General features: G+C 38.4%; 1 protein-coding gene across 5 annotated transcripts in view; it reads right to left on the bottom strand.

Moving 5' to 3' along the window:
• Positions 1-20,111, bottom strand: part of KIAA0319L (KIAA0319 like) — a 118,030-nt gene that overhangs the window by 39,760 nt on the left and 58,159 nt on the right. For 4 of the 5 annotated variants that reach the window (XM_033422159.2, XM_033422160.2, XM_033422158.2 and 1 more), the window contains exons 4-7: positions 9,612-9,855; positions 6,599-6,700; positions 3,428-3,525; positions 434-521 (exon numbers count right to left, since the gene is read on the bottom strand). In XM_033422159.2, the coding sequence (XP_033278050.1) occupies positions 434-521; positions 3,428-3,525; positions 6,599-6,700; positions 9,612-9,855 (532 nt within the window). The remainder of the gene's footprint in view (positions 1-433; positions 522-3,427; positions 3,526-6,598; positions 6,701-9,611; positions 9,856-20,111) is intronic. The other variant, XM_033422161.2, reaches the window with a different exon arrangement.

Raw genomic sequence — 20,111 nt, 5'->3', positions numbered from 1 at the left:
TTATAAATTATAGGAGAAGCAGGCCATATCTGGGTGGAGCATAAGTCATTTTTCATTACATAAGTGAGAGCTGAGCATCACCAAATGGTAAAGTCACAGATCAGGTTGCCATTCTAACCTAAGACACCTGGGAGTGTTAAAGCCTCTTCTAAACCTGACGACTGCTAAGGCCATGCCCTGCGCATTCTTTCAATTTCTTTCAATGCTCATGTCCTATCTACTACATCAGAAGTACTACAGCAGCAACTTCTTGCTTTCAAGCAAGCTGAGTAGAGGTGGACAACAAACAAGCTTTGTGAACTAGGAATTGCCCAATACGTAAATATATTACAAAAAAAGAATGAGAATTTAAAACCCCTAACATCAAATCTCCATCTCCTTGGGAATCCTGCAGAAGGAGCAGTGGAGACATGGCCAGGGCTGGGTAACATACCTGGTTTCACTGTCACATTCACATAGCCTTCCCCGTGGGCATTTTGACCATCTACAATCACTTTGAATTCATACAGGCCTGGAGTGAGCTGCAGAAGTGAGAGAAGATCTTTTAGACAACCACAAACAGCAGCATAATATTTAAAATAACACATATATCTGAATTTTCCAATGTTGTTTCTTGAATTCTCCTCTTCTTGCACCATTTCCAAAATGGAGAAAGTAAACTAGCTGAAGATATGAAACAATGAATTATAAACTAAAAAACCACAGCTTTTCATGTGAATCTTATTACTAGCTGACTCGGAACAACAGAAGGGATTTCAACATCTCTGTACTCCCATTTTCTTTTCAGAAGAACATTAAGGGCCCAACCATCCTACTTCACAGTTATGAAATTAAAACAATCATCTCTGCAAAGAAAAACATTTTGTAAAAAACACCAAATAGCTCTCAAATATCTGAATATTTCCCCCTCCTGATTTCCACTAACTGTAAGAACATTAAAAAAAATCACCCACAATCCCATTGTCCTAACACCCCAACTAATCACATTTTTCTTATTTCCTTCTAATCTTTTACCACATCCAAAAAAAAGAGCTATAAACAGTACATCTGTCCAACAAACATGTATTGAGAATCAATTATATGTGGTCATTGTCCTAGGCCTGGGGTTTGGAGAGGAATTAGATAAGGTCCCTACCCTTGAGGAGCTCATATTTCAGTGGTATTCAGGGCCTAGCTAAAATCACGATATATCAAACTTTTTATTATTCTTTCTTCCATTCATTTAGCATGAACACTTTCCCCATTAGAACAGTCTCTTAAATAGTCATTTTAATGGCTGCAGAATAGTACATGAATAAATGTGACATGATTCACATAAGCATTTCACATTGTTGGATATTTGGGTTGTTTCCAAAATTTTACTATTATAACTAATGCTGTGGTGAACACCTTTCAGGTAAAATGGTTTTTTTCTTTCTTTTGAATTATCTTCTTTGGGTAAACGCTAATTGAATGCATGGAGCATTTTTGACCACTTCCTTCTTCTTGTAATGCTCTCCTTCCTTGGCTTTCACTTCTAGGCCGACTCCTCATTTTCTTCCATTTCCTCTTTCTTCCATACGTTTAATGACAGTGTTCTCCAGCATTCCAATTGCAATCCATTTATTACTTCACTCTACACCCTCTCTGGATGTTTTCATCTATTCATGGCTTCAGTTGTCAACTATTTGACGCTGGTGTACAAATTTATCTCTCCAGCCCAGACTTGCATCCTGATCTCTAGCCCCTTACCCCCAACTACTTATTGATCCCTCCACTCAAATGTTTCACAGGTACCTCAAACTCATTCTGTCCCAACATGAATTAATCATCTGAAAACCTCTTCCAAACCTGCTCCTCTATCTATGTTCCTCATTTCAGTGAAGATCACCACAAAGATACCAACATCCAATGAAGTGTCTAAGCCAAAAGGCTAAAATTATCCTGGACTTCTCTTCCTCAACACCTCCACCCAATTAATTGATCACCAGGTTGACCTCCATAATATTTCTCAAATCCACCCACTTCTCTCCATTCACACTGTCATCACCTTAGTTTTTAACCATTCATCATAGCACAGTTGTTAAGAGCATGGGCTTAGAGATGGAAAGTTCCAGTTCAAATCTACCATTTAATAGCTTTGTGCACTTTGGCCAAACCACTTTGTTTTTCTAATTTTTATTTTCGTCATTTGTAAAACAAATACTAATATTTACATCTTGGGGTTGTTAGGAAGATTAAATGAAATAACTGCATAAAATAATTCGCACTGTTTCTGGCACATGGTAAGAGCTCAATAGGTGGTTTTTAAGTTTTATTTTATTTATTTAGTTTTTTTTTCACTCAGACTATTATCATCTCACACCTACATTTTTCAACAGATTCCTCCCTGGTCTCCCTAGTTTGAGTCGTATCTCCTCCAACCTGCAGTCAGGGTGATCCTTCTAAACTGAAAATCTGAACATGTCATTCTCCTGCTTAAAACCTTTCAAAGGCACCATATTCCCTCTGGATAAGAGCCCAAGGCCTCACTCTGGCACACAAGGCTCTGTGCCATCTGGCACCTGCATCTCTCCAACTTACTTGTGCCACTGTTCCTCTCATACCATGGGATCCAGTCAGGATGAACCACGTAAAATTCCCTTTTTCCCACATTTCTCTCTATTATTTGGCCCAGTTGACATATTGCTTCCTCTGCTTGGGGTATTACCACTCCACCCTTTACCCAGTAAGCCAGTCACCTTTCATGACCCAACTAGGCCAACTCTAAAACATCTATTCTAACTCCCCAGGGCTTCAATACCCCATGCACTGACCTAGTGGACTCCTGTTATAATTACCTGCTTCTGGTCAGTAGCACCTACTAGACTGTATTTTCCTTAAATGTTAATATTATGATTAATTCACTAGTAAATCCCCAATACCTGCCACATAACTAGTGTACAATGAACAGTTGTTGAAAGAAAGAGAGGAAAGAAAGGAAGGAAGGATGGAAGGAAGGAAGGACGGCAGGGAGGGAGGAAGGAAGAAAGAAAGAAAGAAGGAAGGAAGGAAAAAGCAATTGCTTGGCCAAAGAATATGAACATTTTTATGGCTCTTAATAACTACACTGAATCCCAAAAAAAGACTGAGCCAATTTACACAGTCATGTGGCCACAAATAACCTAGCTTATCTCCCAAATTCTAAAATCCTTATGTTACCCTTAAAAGCTGTTTAGTGTGTATTTTCAGCTATCACCACTATGCTTATACAATATTCTCACCATAAATGAAAATTTGAGAATCATACACTAACAAATACTGGATGTCAGCCAGCCAGACTTTTGGAGGATTCGCTTCTGAAAGACTGTTCCTAAGTTAAGTGTGGACAGAAAATTCTATATTATACATGTTAGAAAATGGTCAGCACCTCTACCCCATCCCTGCAAATGACAGGAAGCAAATTCACCTTGGATAGTTTGAGGATCTGGGAATGTTTCCCTTCCATTTCTCCACTGTAGTCTTTAGGATGAGTAATCAGCTGCCAGTCGTAGGTGTAGGTTTCTCCTATAGAAGGGCAGTTACAAAAATCATGAAAACACACACCTACACACAAAGAGGGCAACCACATAGCCTGTGAATAACAAAATTTTTCTCAATCTTGACAAGACCTCAGTTTTCAAGATTTTACCCCAAAGCCAAAGGGAAACCAAGCATTCTGTTGAAAGAAAAGGTGGATTCTGCTGACTCAACTATACTTAGGGCTTCTTCCAACTCTCTCCCAGCAATGCTCATTCCTGCCCCATACCCAGGCTGCTTTGGGCCAATCCTCCCCTAAAATACCAGGTTGCTCATGGTATGGCATCCCAGTGAAAATACATGCCCTACAAACCACTATGGATGAACTCACTGGGAATAAAGGCCATTTTCTTGCAAAACTTCTTTTGCAACAAAGAACAGCAATGACTTCTAAATAACATGGTTCAAAAATACCTTTTTAAAGAGTGCTAACAATACTCGTCTCACTGAGGTCATCACACCCTGGTGAGTTAAAAGAGCTACTTCATTCCTGCTGAGCTAATAAATAACACACTGCAGAAGGTGGTAGGGGACGGCCCATTTAAAACAGGCCCCACTGAAATTAATTAAGATCAAATGAAGCATTAAATGGTCCTCATTTGTAGCTCAGACTGTATCACTGGGTAGCGTGAGGATAGAATCCTGTTATCTAAATGGAATCCCTCCCCAGTTAAAGTTGTCTTAAATATTTTTTGGAACAAGATGCATTTATGGCTAGGAATGGGTGGGATTCAGTAGGAAGGTTTCATTTAATTTACTACCCAAAAAGGGAAAAATAAAAGGGAAAAAAAAAGAAGTCTCAAATGCTTACAGAGAATGGTCACCTTTTTCTTACTTCATGAGTTCAAAAGTTAACACACAGAACTTAATTCCAAACAGTCTTAAGACTAGATTTTACTTTATAAGCCTGAGATACAAGATCTATTACTCTTCCTTCCTCCAGAGGATACTAGCTTTGTTTTGGCCAGTTGTCAGCCCCAGGCAGCTTTCATAAATGTATCTGTAGAAGTTAGGTTACGTGAGGAGCAGGAAAGAAGAAGTAGAAGTAGGACTGGTGCTAAGACATGACATTTCTTGAACTGTAGTTAGAAATTCTTTTTCCCCACACAGAAAACAGACTCACACTAGCTTGGGAATTGACAATTTTATAACATCTAAGGCTAGCAACACAAATTTCAACAAATGACAATACTCTTAGAACAGAAATGCTCAGGGGACGAATTATGCCTTACAGACAGGAATTTGCCTAAGGGTAGGAACAACTGAGTACAGGTCTGTTAGACAGAAAGATGGTTTTAATGATTTAGGGCAGTGGTTTTCAAATCATGCCTCTGAACCCTAGAGGGATCCTGAGAGGTGCTGCAGGGGCTGCCATAGGAGATGAGAGGAATGAAGAACAGGCAGAGCTGGTCCTGCCTCATCATCCCCAACCTTTGAAAGTTTGAAACCATCCATCTCATGTATCTGATTAAGACTGAAGAAACTGGGGAGCGGAGAGTTGAAAGAATCTGTTTTTGAACTGATGTGTTTTGGAATACTGATATACAAGGTGATATCAACTCACAGAAATGTATATGCAAATAGGGGTTAGAAAAGAAAATACAGTAGTGCCAGGATATCTTTCACAGAAGAGTGGAAGCAACTGCAGCTCAAAGCAGTTCTTTCTTTACCTGCATCTTCAAAGGCCACCAAATCCATTCACCTTAACTTATCACCAGAGGAGGAAAGGAATATGTTTCTCTATAGGAAGGTGGAATGAACTGATAAGGAAAACTCAATGTGAGGGCAGAAATAAAGAACCGAGAGGGGGGGCTTCCCTGGTGGCGCAGTGGTTAAGAATCTGCCTGCCAATGCAAGGGACATGGGTTTGAGCCCTGGTCTGGGAGGATCCCACATGCTGCGGAGCAGCTGGGACCATGAGCCATAACTACTGAGCCTGCACGTCTAGAGCCTGTGCTCCGCAACAAGAGAGGCCGCAATAGTGAGAGGCCCGCGCACCGCGATGAAGAGTGGCCCCCGCTTGCCACAACTAGAGAAAGCCCTTGCACAGAAACGAAGACCCAACGCAGCAAAAATAAATTAATTAATAAACTCCTACCCCCAACATCTCCTTTAAAAAAAAAAAAAAAAGAACAGAGAGGGCATTTAGGTTCTGGAAAAGTACTTTTTGCATAAATACACTATTTGGTACTAGGCCCAGAAATTAGGGATATTGTATTGGAAACATGTGTACCTAAAATGCAAGGACCCCATCCTGAATACAGTAAGGCATTTTGCTTAACTAGCCTTACAATGAGCTACTTGACTAACCTTATAATGAGAGTTAACACAAAGCCAATGCAATCATTTTCCATCAACATCTGCTTCACTTCATGTCACAGATAATCTTAAGAGAATACGTGTTTATAAGTCAGACTTTGGTATATTAACATGTACTTCAAAGGTTAAAAGGATGCGCATATTACAAAAGTTTTCTTAAGTAATAAATTAATCATCCCCTAATTTATATATTTTATAAATTTGAATATTGTATATTACATTGGGTTTATCTTTTTTTTTACATGACAAATCTATATTAGTAGTAGTCTTGAATAACTTCTCTACAAGTTCTATATCTGCTACTTACTAGTTGTTTGGCCAAAATAAACAGGTTAACCTGAGTCCCAGTTTTAAATGGGCATAATAAAATCTACATTTAATGAGCATCAGCTATGTGCTAGGCATTGAGGTATATAGGTACGTTATACCATTTCATTTTGCTCTTAAAGTAACCTTATGAAGTAGGAATTATTATCCTCATTTTACTGAGAAAGAAATGGAAACTTAGAGAAGTTAAATAATTTGCTTAAAATCATTCAGCTAATGACTGGCTGAGCTCAGATTTGAACCCAGCCTTGACATCAAAGCCCATGATCTCAAACATTATGTTGCCTCTCATATCACATAAATATTTGTGCATGTTCAAGCTATATCTTATTCTCATAGGACTTTTACAGACAGTAAATGTATGTAGATTCCATTATGAATTAAAACATTAACCAAATATAAGTGGATGTTTTACCTGCAACTGGCTCTTGGAGAACATATGCATTTAACTGAACTTCATTCTTAGGCAAGGTAATCTGGACACTGTTTCCAGCAGATACCACCAGTTCCTTTATAACTGGAAGTGAAGAAAATACACAAGAGATAAGAAATTAGATCCAGACTATCTCATTTCTCTCCTTCCTTTTATGGCCAAATTTCTTCTATAAACAATATTCAGCTACTGCCTTCATTTCCTCATTATTTACCCACTCTCTAATCCCCTGAAACGTGACTGTGCCCCCACTTTTCCACCGAAAAGGATCCTTAGAGGTCATCAACAAACTGCTTCTTAGCAAATCTAATAGCTGTTTCTCAACCCTCATCCTTCACCTCTGTGGTATCTCATACTGCTGACTGCCTCCATCTTAAAACTCATGGTTATCATGACACCATATTATTCCACTTTCTTCCTTTCTCTCTGAGTTTTTCTCCACTGTATTTTAACTATGATCTTTCCCTAAGCCCTCTTTATATAGTATTTTCCACAGAATTCAATAAACAGAGTTCAACTCTGTTTCAAGGATCATCTTTATGCTGATACATAACTTTCTAATAAAATATATATATAAAGTTCCTAGAGGAAAAGGCAAGGCCAGCCTGGCCTTTCCTTCCGCAAGGCCAGCCTTAATTTTCTTTCCATTTCAATTGATACAGCCATAGACTTAGATAATTCCAAGAATCTTAACTGGCCTTCCCTCTGCTAGCTCTCCCCATTCTAATCCATTCTGTCTCCCTAAAACACCCATCACCATGAATTTTTCTAAAATACTCACCCACCATGATAGTCTCCTACTTAAGACCCCCACTCCCACACCATGTTTCAGTCCAAATTCCTAACCTGGCATCAGAGATCCATCATCATCTGATCACATCATCTCACCCTTCCACCTGATTCTGCCTCTAGTTTTACTCATTTTCCCTCTTGTGCTCCATAGAAGTCTACTCTTGGGGACTTTGCTAAAGCTTTTTTCTTCAATTGGGGTGTGTGCTTACTTTATTATAAATACAGTACTTTGTTTCTAGCTTAAAAGCCAGGCTTCTCTCCAAAAAATCTTCCCAGACCATTTCAGTTCGAACTGATCTACTTCCTGAACTACTTTAGCATTTTTGGAACATCCATCAGCTAATAGCTAGATACTATATTTCTGCTTTTCACCAGCTATTCCATACATGTCAAAGCTTCTCAACTATGGCACAACCAATTCTTTGGACCAATTCTCTGCACCACGACATTTTGGACCAATTCTTTGTGCGTGTTGGGGTTGGGATGGGGGGAGATTTTCCTGTGCACCGTAAGATGTTTAGTAGTATCCCTAGTCTCTACCCACTAGATGTCAGTAGCACCCCTCCTCCACGGTTGTAACAACAAAAAATGTTTACAGGCTGTTGAGAACCACTGATTATATAAATCTTATTTCTCTAACAATAATTGTTCACTTGGTATGAGACCTAGGAACTAGAGAGCTTAAAGCAAACAACTGGCTGGTTCACCCATATTCCAAGACTGGAAGGTGAAAAGGGTTTCCTAGACAAATATGAAATTTGAGATGTATCTGTCTGCTTGGGAACACTGCACTTGGGGAGAAATGAAACCATCCATTATGGAAGCTTCAGCATTTAGACACTCCAGCAGGTGGAATAAGAATTGCTGCAGTAACTTTCAAAAAAAAGAAAAGAAAGAAAGAAGGAAATCACTATACTTAGAGAAAGTATAATGGTCAAAAATACAGCGCAGGGCTTCCCTGGTGGCGCAGTGGTTAAGAATCCGCCTGCCAATGCAGGGGACACGGGTTTGAGCCCTGGTCCGGGAAGATCCCACATGCCACGGAGCAACTAAGCCCGTGCACCACAACTACTGAGCCTGAGCTCTAGAGCCCACGAGCCACAACAACTGAGCCTGCGTGCCACAACTACTGAAGCCTGTGTGCCTAGAGCCTGTGCTCTTCAACGAGAAGCCACTGCAATGAGAAGCCTGCGCACCACAATGAAGAGTAGCCCCTGCTCACCGCAACTAGAGAAAGCCCGCATGCAGCAACAAAGACCCAACACAGCCAAAAATAAATAAATAAATTTATTTTAAAAAATTATATATATATACAGCGCAGCCCAAAACTTTCACAATTACACCAAAAATTACAACCATTCTGCCTGAATACAAAAATTACTTTAGTGCCTCAGGACTGAAACACTAAAATTTTATGTTATATTACCACTGAAGGAAACCTTAGGAAATTAAAAATTGGCAAAAATTCGTTTTCACTGGCTTTGCTTCACCCTGTTGACTTTTTCAGGGGATAAAGATCAACTTAGTTCCCTTGATTAAGCATTTCCTCCTAATACCTTAGAACAGAACTTATGAAGCAGACTTGTTGTTAAGGCAACACTCTGTATAAATCTCCTTCCTATGAGTTGCTTTAAAAATAAAAATGCAAAAAATAATAATAATAAAAAAAATAAAGATGCAGAATTCCCTGGCAGTCCAGTGGTTAGGACTCGGTGCTTTCATTGCTGTGGCCCCAGTTTGATCCCTGGCCAAGGAACTAAGATCCCATAAGCCACATGGCACGGCCTAAATAAATAAATAAATAAACATTTAAAAAATAAAAATAAAGATGCTATCGAAATCACAGACACAAATATCTGACCCACAACCACCCATTCAGAAGGCAAACAGTTATACAGATCCGACTCTTTCTTCCCAGTGGCCTCTGCTTGCTTGGCTCCTTGAACATTACTTAATTGAATCTAGGTACAGTGGAATTTGGCTCTGGAAAGAGCCTCAAAATACCCATAGGCTGGAGCTTATTGAAAAAAGGATTGAGAGACCAAGTCCTATGATTACAGGGACATTAACAGGATTATTATTTTTTTAACCTACAGTATTTAAAAGTCATGCCTCCCTCCTTTCTTTCCACGAACAGGGAACACTTTGATCAAAATCTCTATTTCCCCATCCTATCTCCAAGGACAGAAGAAAAGGGCCTCACCTGGGTATGGTGCTGAGGTGCTCTGGAAAGAGGCCTGAGGGGTAGAGGTGGCATAACTGGAGGAGGGAGCCACTGGCAGAGGGGTAGCAATCAGGATTTTCCCAGGGATTGTTACTTGCTGAATGCTAGGAGTAGCACCCGGGTTCTCTGATGCCTCAGGTTGAACTGATACATTTGACCAACCAGGAATCTTCGCAGTCAGATCTGTGGTTAAGGGATTAGAAATTGTATCTGTGTTGTGGACCTAGAGAAATGCAAAAATTCATTTGAATAGGCAAAAGTTATACAGCCAGTTTTTTAGGTCATCTCTCATGAAATAACTGCATGTTAAATTTTTTTTTTGAAAAATGCAAAACTGTCAAAAATATTAAAGAAACTAATCTTATCACCCAAAGTGGTGTTAAAATGTTGATATAAATCTTCCCAGTATTTTTTTTCTATGCGAAGAGTTTTGCTCAAAACAAAGTAGTAATAATTACACTATGTATACTTTTACCTTCTTTTCTTACTTAATATTTATATTCAATCTTTTTACAAATATGTATTAAGCAACTATTATAAAACAGGCCTGTGGATCCAAAATATAATTAAAACATAATCACTGTGCTCAACAAGCACACAATCTAGTGGGGAAGAAAGGACTAGAAACATAATAAGCCAAAATGGTAAATATACCTATAAGAGCCATGACTGAACCAAAGAAACATAATCGGAGTACTTCTCTTTCTTGGAGAGAGGAAGCATGTGAAGAAGGATAGTTTAAATAAGTAAATAAAGACCTTCTGGAGGTGGAGAGTCCTGAGATGCATTTTAAAGGGTAAACTAGGGAAGAGGCTGAGGGGAGAGATGAGTATAAAAGCACAAGAAATGAGAGTAACATGGCTAGTGTTGGGAAATGAGTCATAAGCAAAGTGAGAGGCAGGGAGTAATAGAAGATGAGCTGGGAAGACAGTGAGGGGTCAGACTAAAGAAGACATTAGATGCTACTTTAAGAAGCCAGGTGATGATGACAATTAAAGGGTTATATACAGGGAAGTGACAAGGTAGGTCAGGTTTTTGTTTTAAATGAATCATTCAGGTTGTTGCACAGTGTATGGGTTTGAAGGAGTGAGACAACAGCAGGAATACCCTTTAGGAGGTTACTGCATTCATCCAAATGAGAAATGATGAGTGGTTAAACAGGGTGGTTGTATGGATTTTTTTAAATCAACTAATTGAAGTATAATACACAAAATAAACTGCACACATTTAAAGTGTATAGGTCAATGAGTTTTGACAAGTGTATACACCCATGTAACCACAATCAAGAGAGAGAATATTTCTATCAGCCACAAAAATTGGTTCATGCCATAGACTAATTTCCAGTAATGAAATTATTAAATCAGTAATTTAAAAAACTCCCAGTGAACAAAAGTCCAGGACCAGACAGCTTCACAGGTGAATTCTACAAAACATTTAAAGAAGTAACATGTATCCTTCTCAAAATATTCCCAAAAATTGAAGAGAAAGGAACACTTTTGAACTCATTCTAGAAGGCCAGTGTCACCCTGATACCAAAAACAGACAAAGCCACCACACAAAAAAAGAAAATTACAGACCAATATCACTGATGAACATAGATGCAAAACTTCTCAACAAAGTACTAGCGTACCAAATTCAACATTACATGAAAAGGATCATACACCATGAGCAAGTGGGATTTATCCCACAATGCAAAGATGATTCAATATCCACAAACCAATCAATGTGATACACCACATTAACAAACTGAAGAATAAAAATCATATGATCATCTCAATAGATGCAGAAAAAGCTTCTGACAAAAATTCAACATCCATTTATGACAAAAACTCTCTAAAACTGGCTATAGACAGAACATACCTCAACATAATAAAGGCCATATATAACAAACCCACAGCCAACATCATACTCAACAAAAGACAAGGGTGCCCACTCACACTACTTTTATTCAACATAGCACTGGAAGTCCTAGCCACAGCAATCTGACAACAAAAGGAAATCAAAGGAATCCAAACTGGAAAAGAAGTAAAACTGTCACTGTTTGCAGATGATATGACACTATACATAGAAAATCCTAAAGATGCTACCAAAAAACTATTAGAACTAATAAATGAATTCAGTAAAGTTGTAGGATGCAAAATTAATATAGAGAAATCTGGTGCATTTCTATACACTCATAATGATCTATCAGAAAGATAAATTAAGGAAACAATCTCATTTACAATTGCATCAAAAATAATGTAATACCTAGGAATAAATATAACCAAAGAAGTAAAAGACTTATACTCTGAAAACTGTAAGACAATGATGAAAGAGAAAAGGGAGCCCTCGTACACTGTTGGTGGGAAGGTAAACTGGGGCTACCACTGTATAAAACAGTATGGAGGTTTCTCAAAGAACTAAAAATAGAATTTCCATACCCAGCAATTCCACTCCTGGGTATATATCCATAAAAACAAAAACAAATTTGAAATGTTCAATGCAGCATTATTTACAATGGCCAAGACATGGAAGCAACCTAAGCGTCCATGAACAGATGAACAGATAAAGAAGATGCGGTATATATATACAATGGAATACTACTCAGCCATAAAAAAGAATGAAATTTTGCCATCTGCAACAACATGGACAGACTTGGAGGGTATTATGCTAAGTGAAATAAGTCAGACAGAGAAAGGCAAATATTGTATGATATCACTTATAAGTTTATGTGGAATCTAAATAATAAAACAAACTAGTGAATATAACAAAAAATAAAGTCTCATAGATATAGAGAACAAACTAGTGGTTACCAGTGGGGAGAGGGAATGGGGGAGGAGCAAGATAGGGGTAGGGGATAAAGAGGTTCAAAATTCTATATATTCTATGTATAAAATAAATAAGCTACAAGGATATATTGTACAACACAGGGAATATAGTCAATATTTTATAATAACTATAAATGGAGTATAACCTTTAAAAATTGTGAATCACCTGAAATTTATACAATACTGTACATCAACTATACCTCAATAATAAATAAATAAATAAATATTATGAGGATAAAAAAAAGACATTGATAGGAATTCCCTGGCGATTCAGTGGTTAAGATTCTGCACTTCCAGTGTAGGGGGCGTGGGTTCGATCCCTGATCAGGCAACTAAGATCCCACATGCAGCATGGTGTGGCCAAAAAAAAAAAAAAAAAGACATTGATGAAAGAAACTGAAGATGACAAACAAATGTAAAGATATCCCATGCTCATGGACTGGAAGAATTAATATTGTTAAAATAACCATACTACCCAGAACAATCTACAGATTCAATGCAATCCTTATCAAAAACAGAACAAAACAAAAAACATTCATTTTTCATAGAACTAGAACAAATAATTCTAGTATTTGTACAGAAACACAAAGACCCTGGATAGCCAAAGCAATCTTGAGAAAGAAGAACAAAGCTGGAGGTATCATGCTCCCTGACTTAAAACTATACCACAAAGCTACAATAATCAAAACAATATGGTACTGGTGCAAAAACAGATACACAGATCAATGGAACAGAACAGAGAGCCCAGAAAAAAGCCCATGCTTATATGATCAATTAATCTACAACAAAGGAGGCAAGAATATACAATGGGGAAAAGACAGCCTTTTCAATAAATGGTGTTGGGAGAACTGGACAGCTAAACACAAAAGAATGAAACTGGACTACTTAATCACACCACATATAAAATTAAACTCAAAATGGATTAAAGACTTAAATGTAATGCCTGAAACCATAAAACTCCCTGAAGAAAACACAGGCAGTCAGCTATCTGACCTCAGTCCTTTTTTTTTTTTTAATTGGGGTATAGTTGGTTTACAATGTTGTGTAAGTTTCTGCTGTACAACAAAGTGAATCAGATATATATATATATATATATATATATATATATCCTCCCTCTTGGACTTTCCTCCCACCCCCTCATCCCACTCATCTAGGTCACCACAGAGCACTGAGCTGAGCTCTCTGTGCTATACAGCAGGTTCCAATAGCTATCTATTTTACACATGGTAGTGTATATATTGACATCAGTCTTAACATAATATTAATATTGATTTTTTTTTTGGATATGTCTCCTCAGGCAAGGGAAACAAAAGCAAAAATAAACAAATAGGACGACATCAAACTAAAAAGCTTTTGCACAGTAAAGGAAACTATCAACAAAATGAAAAGGCAGCCTACTGAATGGTAGAAAATATTTGCAAATGATATATCTAATAAGGGGTTTACTACCCAAAATATACAAAGAACTCATACAACTCAATATAGAAAAAAAATCCAATTAAAAAGTGTACAGGGGGCTTCCCTGGTGGCGCAGTGGTTGGGGGTCCGCCTGCCGATGTAGGGGACGTGGGTTCGTGCCCCGGTCCGGGAGGATACCACATGCCGTGGAGCGGCTGGGCCCGTGAGCCACGGTCGCTGAGCCTGCGCGTCCGGAGCCTGTGCTCTGCGGCGGGAGAGGCCACGGCAGGGAGAGGCCTGCGTACCGCAAAAAAAAAAAAAAAAAAAAAGTGGACAGGGCTTCCCTGGTGGTGCAGTGGTTGAGAGTCCGCCTGCCGATGCAGGGGACACAGGTTCGTGCCCTGGTCCGGGAGGATCCCATGTGCCGCGGAGCGGCTGGGCCCGTGAGCCATGGCCGCTGAGCCTGTGCGTCTGGAGCCTGTGCTCCGCAACGGGAGAGGCTGCAACAGTGAGAGGCCCGCGTACCGCAAAAAAAAAAAAAAAAAAATGTACAGAGGACATGAATAGACATTTTTTCCAAAAAAGACATACAGATGGCCAACAGACACATGAAAAGAGGCTCAACATCACTAATCATCAGAGAAATGCAAATCAAACTGCAATGAGATACCACCTCACAACTGTCAGAATGGCTATCATCAAAAAGACAACAAATAGCAGGTGTTGGTGAGGATGTGGAGAAAAGAGAATCTTTGTGCACTGTTGGTGGAATTGTAAATTGGTGCAGCCACTATGAAAACCAGTATGGAGGTTCCTCAAAAAATTGAAAATAGAACTGCCATATAATCCAGGAATTTCATTTCTGTGTATTTACCCAAAGAAAATTAAAACACTAATTTGTGCCAACAAACACATGAAAGGATGCTCAACATCATTAATCATTAGAGAAATGCAGATCAAAACTACAATGAGGTATCACCTCACACCGGTCAGAATGGCCATCATCAAAAAATCTATAAACAATAAATGCTGGAGAGGGTATGGAGAAAAGGGAACCCTCTTGCACTCTTGGTGGGAATGTAAATTGATACAGCCACTATGGAGAACAGTAAGGAGGTTCCTTAAAAAACTACAAATAGAACTACCATACGACCCAGCAATCCCACTACTGGGCATATACCCTGAGAAAACCATAATTCAAAAAGAGTCATGTACCACAATGTTCATTGCAGCTCTATTTACAATAGCCAGGACATGGAAGCAACCTAAGTATCCAACGACAGATGAATGGATAAAGAAGATGTGGCACATATATACAATGGAATATTACTCAGCCATAAAAAGAAACGAAATTGAGTTATTTGTAGTGAGGTGGATGGACCTAGAGACTGTCATACAGAGTGAAGTAAGTCAGAAAGAGAAAAACAAATACCGAATGCTAACACATACATATAGAATCTGAAAAAAAAAAAAAAGGTTCTGAAGAACCTAGGTGCAGGACAGGAATAAAGATGCAGACGTAGAGAACGGACTTGAGGACACGGGGAGGGGAAAGGGTAAGCTGGGACGAAGTGAGAGAGTGGCATAGACATGTATACACTACCAAATGTAAAATAGATAGCTAGTGGGAAGCAGCCGCATAGCACAGGGAGATCAGCTCCATGCTTTGTGTCCACCTAGAGGGGTGGGATAGGGAGGGTGGGAGGGAGACGCAAGAGGGAGGAGATACGGGGATATATGTATACATATAGCTGATTCACTTTGTTATACAGCAACAACTAACACAACATTGTAAAGCAATTATATTCCAATAAAGATGTTAAAAAAACCCCACTAATTTGAAAAGACATATGCACACCAATGTTCACAGCAGCATTCCTTACAATAGCCAAGTTATGATAGCAACCTAAATGTCCATTGATAGATGAATGAATGAATGAAGAAGTGGTATTATATATACAACGAAATATTACTCGGCCATAAAAAATGACATCTTGCCATTTGTGATAACATGGATACATCTAGAGGGTATTACACTAAGTGAAATACATCAGACAGAGAAAGGTAAGTATCATGTGACCTCATTTATATGTGGAATCTAAAAAACAAACAGATAAACAAACAAAACAAAGACTCACAGATACAGAGAACAAACATATGGTTGCCAGAGGGAAGTGGGTTGAGGGGTGGGGGTGAAAAGGGTGAAAGGGATCAAGAGGTACAAACCTCCAGTTATAAAATAAATAAGCCATGGGGATGTAATATAAAGCATAAGGAATATGATCAATACTATTGTAATAACTTTGTATGGGGACAGTCTGTCACTAGACATATCGTTTCATAAAGCATGCAAATGTCAAATCACTATGTAATACATCCAAAACTAACATAATACTGTATGTCAACTATATTAAAAAAAACAGTTGGTTCATGCCCCTTTGCAGTAAATTCCTGCCTCCAGCCCCAGGCCCAGACAACCACTGATTTGTTTTCTGTCACCATTAGTTAGTTTGGGCATTTTTTGTACTTCATATAAAACGAATCATATACAAACTATTTTTGTTTCTGGCTGCTTTCACTCGACATAACATTTTTAAGATTCATATCAGTATATCAATAGTTCACTCCTTGTTATTACCAAGTAGTATACCATTATAGAGATATACCAAAATTTCTTTATCCATTCATCTACTGATGGATATTTTTTTCAGTTCTCAGCTCTTATAAATAAAGCTGCTATAAATGTTAGAATACAAAATGTTTCTGTAAACATATTTTAATTTATCTTGGGTAAATTCTTAGAAATATTTATTGCTAATTACATATATGTTTAACTTTATAAGAATCAGTTAACTACTGTCCAAAGAAGCTGCTGTACCATTTTGTATTTCCACAAGCAATGTATGAGAGCTCCAGTTGTGCCACAAGTTCACCAATACTTAGTATGCTTGGTCTTTTTTCTGTTTTCTTTTTTTTTGTCATTCTCATGGTATCTCACTGAGATTTAACTTATACTTTCCTGATGACTAATGAGGTCGAAATTTTTCTCATATGTTTATTGGCCAGATATATATTTTCTTTGAAGTTTATTCAAATCTTTGTCCATTTTTTACAACTTTATTAAGATATAATTGACATAGTAAACTGAACATATTTAAAGTATACAATTTGATAAAACTTGACATATGTGTACACTTATGAAACCATCACCACAATCAAAACAATAAACATATCCATCACTCCCAAAGATTCCTCACGCTCCGTTGTAGTCACTTCTCCCCACTCTCACCTCCAAACAACCGCTGCTCTGTTTCTTGTCACTATAGATTAGTTTCCATTTTCTAGAATTTTATATAAGTGGAATCACAAAGTACACACTTTTTTTGTTGGTCTGGCTTCTTTCACTCAGCAAAATTATTTTGCTATTAATCTGTTACGGTGTGTACCAACAGTTCTTTCCTTACAAGTGCTGAGTAACATTCTACTGAATGCTACAAGTGAATATACAAATATATTTATACAAATAAAATACACAAATATACAATATATTTGAATATACAAATACATTTATTCGTTCAGCAATGATGGACATTTGAGGTGATTCCAGTTTTTGGCTATGACAAATTGAGCTGCTATAGATATTCCTCTACAAGTCTCTGTATGAACATATCCTTTCATTTCTCTTGATTAAATATCTATAAGTAGAATGCTTGGTCATATGGAAGATGTATCTTTAACTTTTTAAAAAACTGCCAAACAATTTTCCAAAGTTGTGCCATTATATAGTCCCACCACCAGTGTGAGCATTTCAGTTGTTCTATAACCTTGCCAGAATTTGTTATAACTCTTTTAATTTTAGCCATTTTAATTTGCATTTTTCTAATGGTGAATGATGTTGAGCACCTTTTCATGTACTTACTGGACACCTGTATAACTTCTTTGGTAGACTATCTGTTGAAATCCTTTGTTTCATTATTAATTTTCTAACTGAGTTACAAGAGCTCTTTATATATTCTAGAAACAAGTCCTGTTAGGTATTTAATTTGGAAATACATTTTCTCAGTCTGTTGCTTGCCTTTTCATTTTCCTTAATGGTGTCTTTTACACAGCAAAAGCTTGTAATTTTGATGAGTTCCAATTTATCAGTTCTTACTTTTATGTTTCATAATGTTAGTGACTTATTTATTTATTTACGTATTTATTGACAAGATCACAAAAATGTGTTCCAGTTTTCTTCTACAAGTTTTATAGTTTTAGCTCTTAAATTTAGGCCTACAATCCATTTTGAGCTAGTTTTTCTGTATTGTATGAGGTAAGGGTCAAGGTTCATGTTTTTCCATATCACAATCCAATTGTTCCAGCACCATTTATTGAAAAGATTATCCTTTCCCACTGAATTGCCTGGATACATCAGCTGGCCATATTTGTGTGTGTCTTTCTCTGGAGTCTATTCTGTTTCACTGGTTTAGTCTACCTTTACACCAATGCCACTGTATTTTTCCTAGCAGGCAAGTAACTTATCTGGATTTAATCTGTAGAGTTTGCTTCCCCTGCAATGTGCAGCAACTGATATCTCTTTGTAATTCTTTTTTTTTTTTGGCAGTACAAGGGCCTCTCACTGCTGTGGCCTCTCCCGTTGCAGGACACAGGCTCCGGACGTGCAGGCTCAGCGGCCATGGCTCACGGGCCCGCGGCATGTGGAATCCTCCCGGACCGGGGCACGGACCCGCATCCCCTGCATTGGCAGGCGGACTCTCAACCACTGCGCCACCAGGGAAGTCCCTCTTTGTAATTCTTGCAGCTACTTTTTTCAGCCCGGTCCCCTGTAGGTTTTCTTGTGAATCTGGTGATTGGCCAAGAATTTGGCCATAGATTATACTCACATTCAGGGCCTGTTCTGACTGAGATTACTCCCTAATTTTTCAGTCTTAGAGTCTGTCCTCTGATACCTCAAGTAAATAAGACATCAGATTTCTGCCACCTGAGTTACACATGGCTGGGTAATGAATTCAGTTAAAAAAAAGCAGCCAACTCACAGAGCTCACCTGGTTTAGGTTCTGTCTTTCAAAGACAGGACTCTGCCTCTCTGATCTCTGTATGCTTTTTCACCAGGCCCTCTGGAATTTCTCCATGTGGGTGTAGTTTAGAGGTTCAGCCAGGGGATTTTAGTGGGGTTTATAGTCAGGTTATGGGTTTCACCTTCTTCTGTGTTGTATTTTTTTAACTTTCAAGAGCTCCTCCCCTTATGTTTCCAGGTAATTCTTCTACCCTGAACTCTGTTCTTTGCCACCATAAGAAAGTAAAACTGAGGTTTTCCACTGCCACTTTTCCTCTGCTATGGGGGTTGATGAATGCCCTCAGGCAAAAATTTTAAAAAGCTGCAAACTCACAATTCGTATCATTTCCAGTTACTGTTTTTCAAGAGTAAACTCTCCTCTAGCTTCTTTCTGCTTTTGGATACTTTCCACTTTATTTAAATATATTTTTTACATATTTTATAATTATTATCTGTGGGAAGGTTCAAGAGACTGCTTTACTCTCCACCATTACTGGAAATTCCCCCTGTGGGATGGATTTTAAAATATTAAGAATCTAATATTTATGAAGCTGAAATGTATCTTGGGCTTCAGGAAAAAAATCTAAGGTGAGTCCCACGTTTCTACAAGGATATTAAAATCATTATTATGATTGGATTCCATATGTTCAAAAACCTTTAGGAAAGACTGCATATATTGAGTAGAGACATGGAAGATATATTTTTAAAAGACCCAAATAAAGCTTCTGGAGATGAATATTACACTGTAAGAGATTTAATGGCAAAGTAGACAATGCAGAAGAAAACTCAAAGACATATCAACAGAAACTATTCAAAACAAAACACACAGAGAAAAAAAAAGACTGAAAAGAAATGAACAGAACATCAGCAAATTGTAGAACAAATTCAAGGGGCCAAAATGCTTCCCATTGAGTTCTCAAAGGAAGGAAGCACAGGGACTTCCCTGGTGGCGCAGTGGTTAAGAATCCGCCTGCCAGTGCAGGGGACACGGGTTCAATCCCTGGTCCAGGAAGATCCCACATGCTGTGGAGCAACTAAGCCCTTGCACCACAACTACTGAGCCTGCGCTCTAGAGCCCATGAGCCACAAGTACCGAGCCCGTGTGCCACAACTACTTAAGTCCATGTGCCTAGAGCCTGTGCTCCACAAGAAGAGAAGCCACCACGTTGAGAAGCCCGCGCATTGCAACAAAGAGTAGCCCCCGCTCGCCGCAACTAG

This window comes from Orcinus orca, chromosome 1, assembly GCF_937001465.1.
Source record: "Orcinus orca chromosome 1, mOrcOrc1.1, whole genome shotgun sequence".
Taxonomy (NCBI): domain Eukaryota; kingdom Metazoa; phylum Chordata; class Mammalia; order Artiodactyla; family Delphinidae; genus Orcinus; species Orcinus orca.
This window is presented reverse-complemented; position numbering and strand designations above follow the sequence as displayed.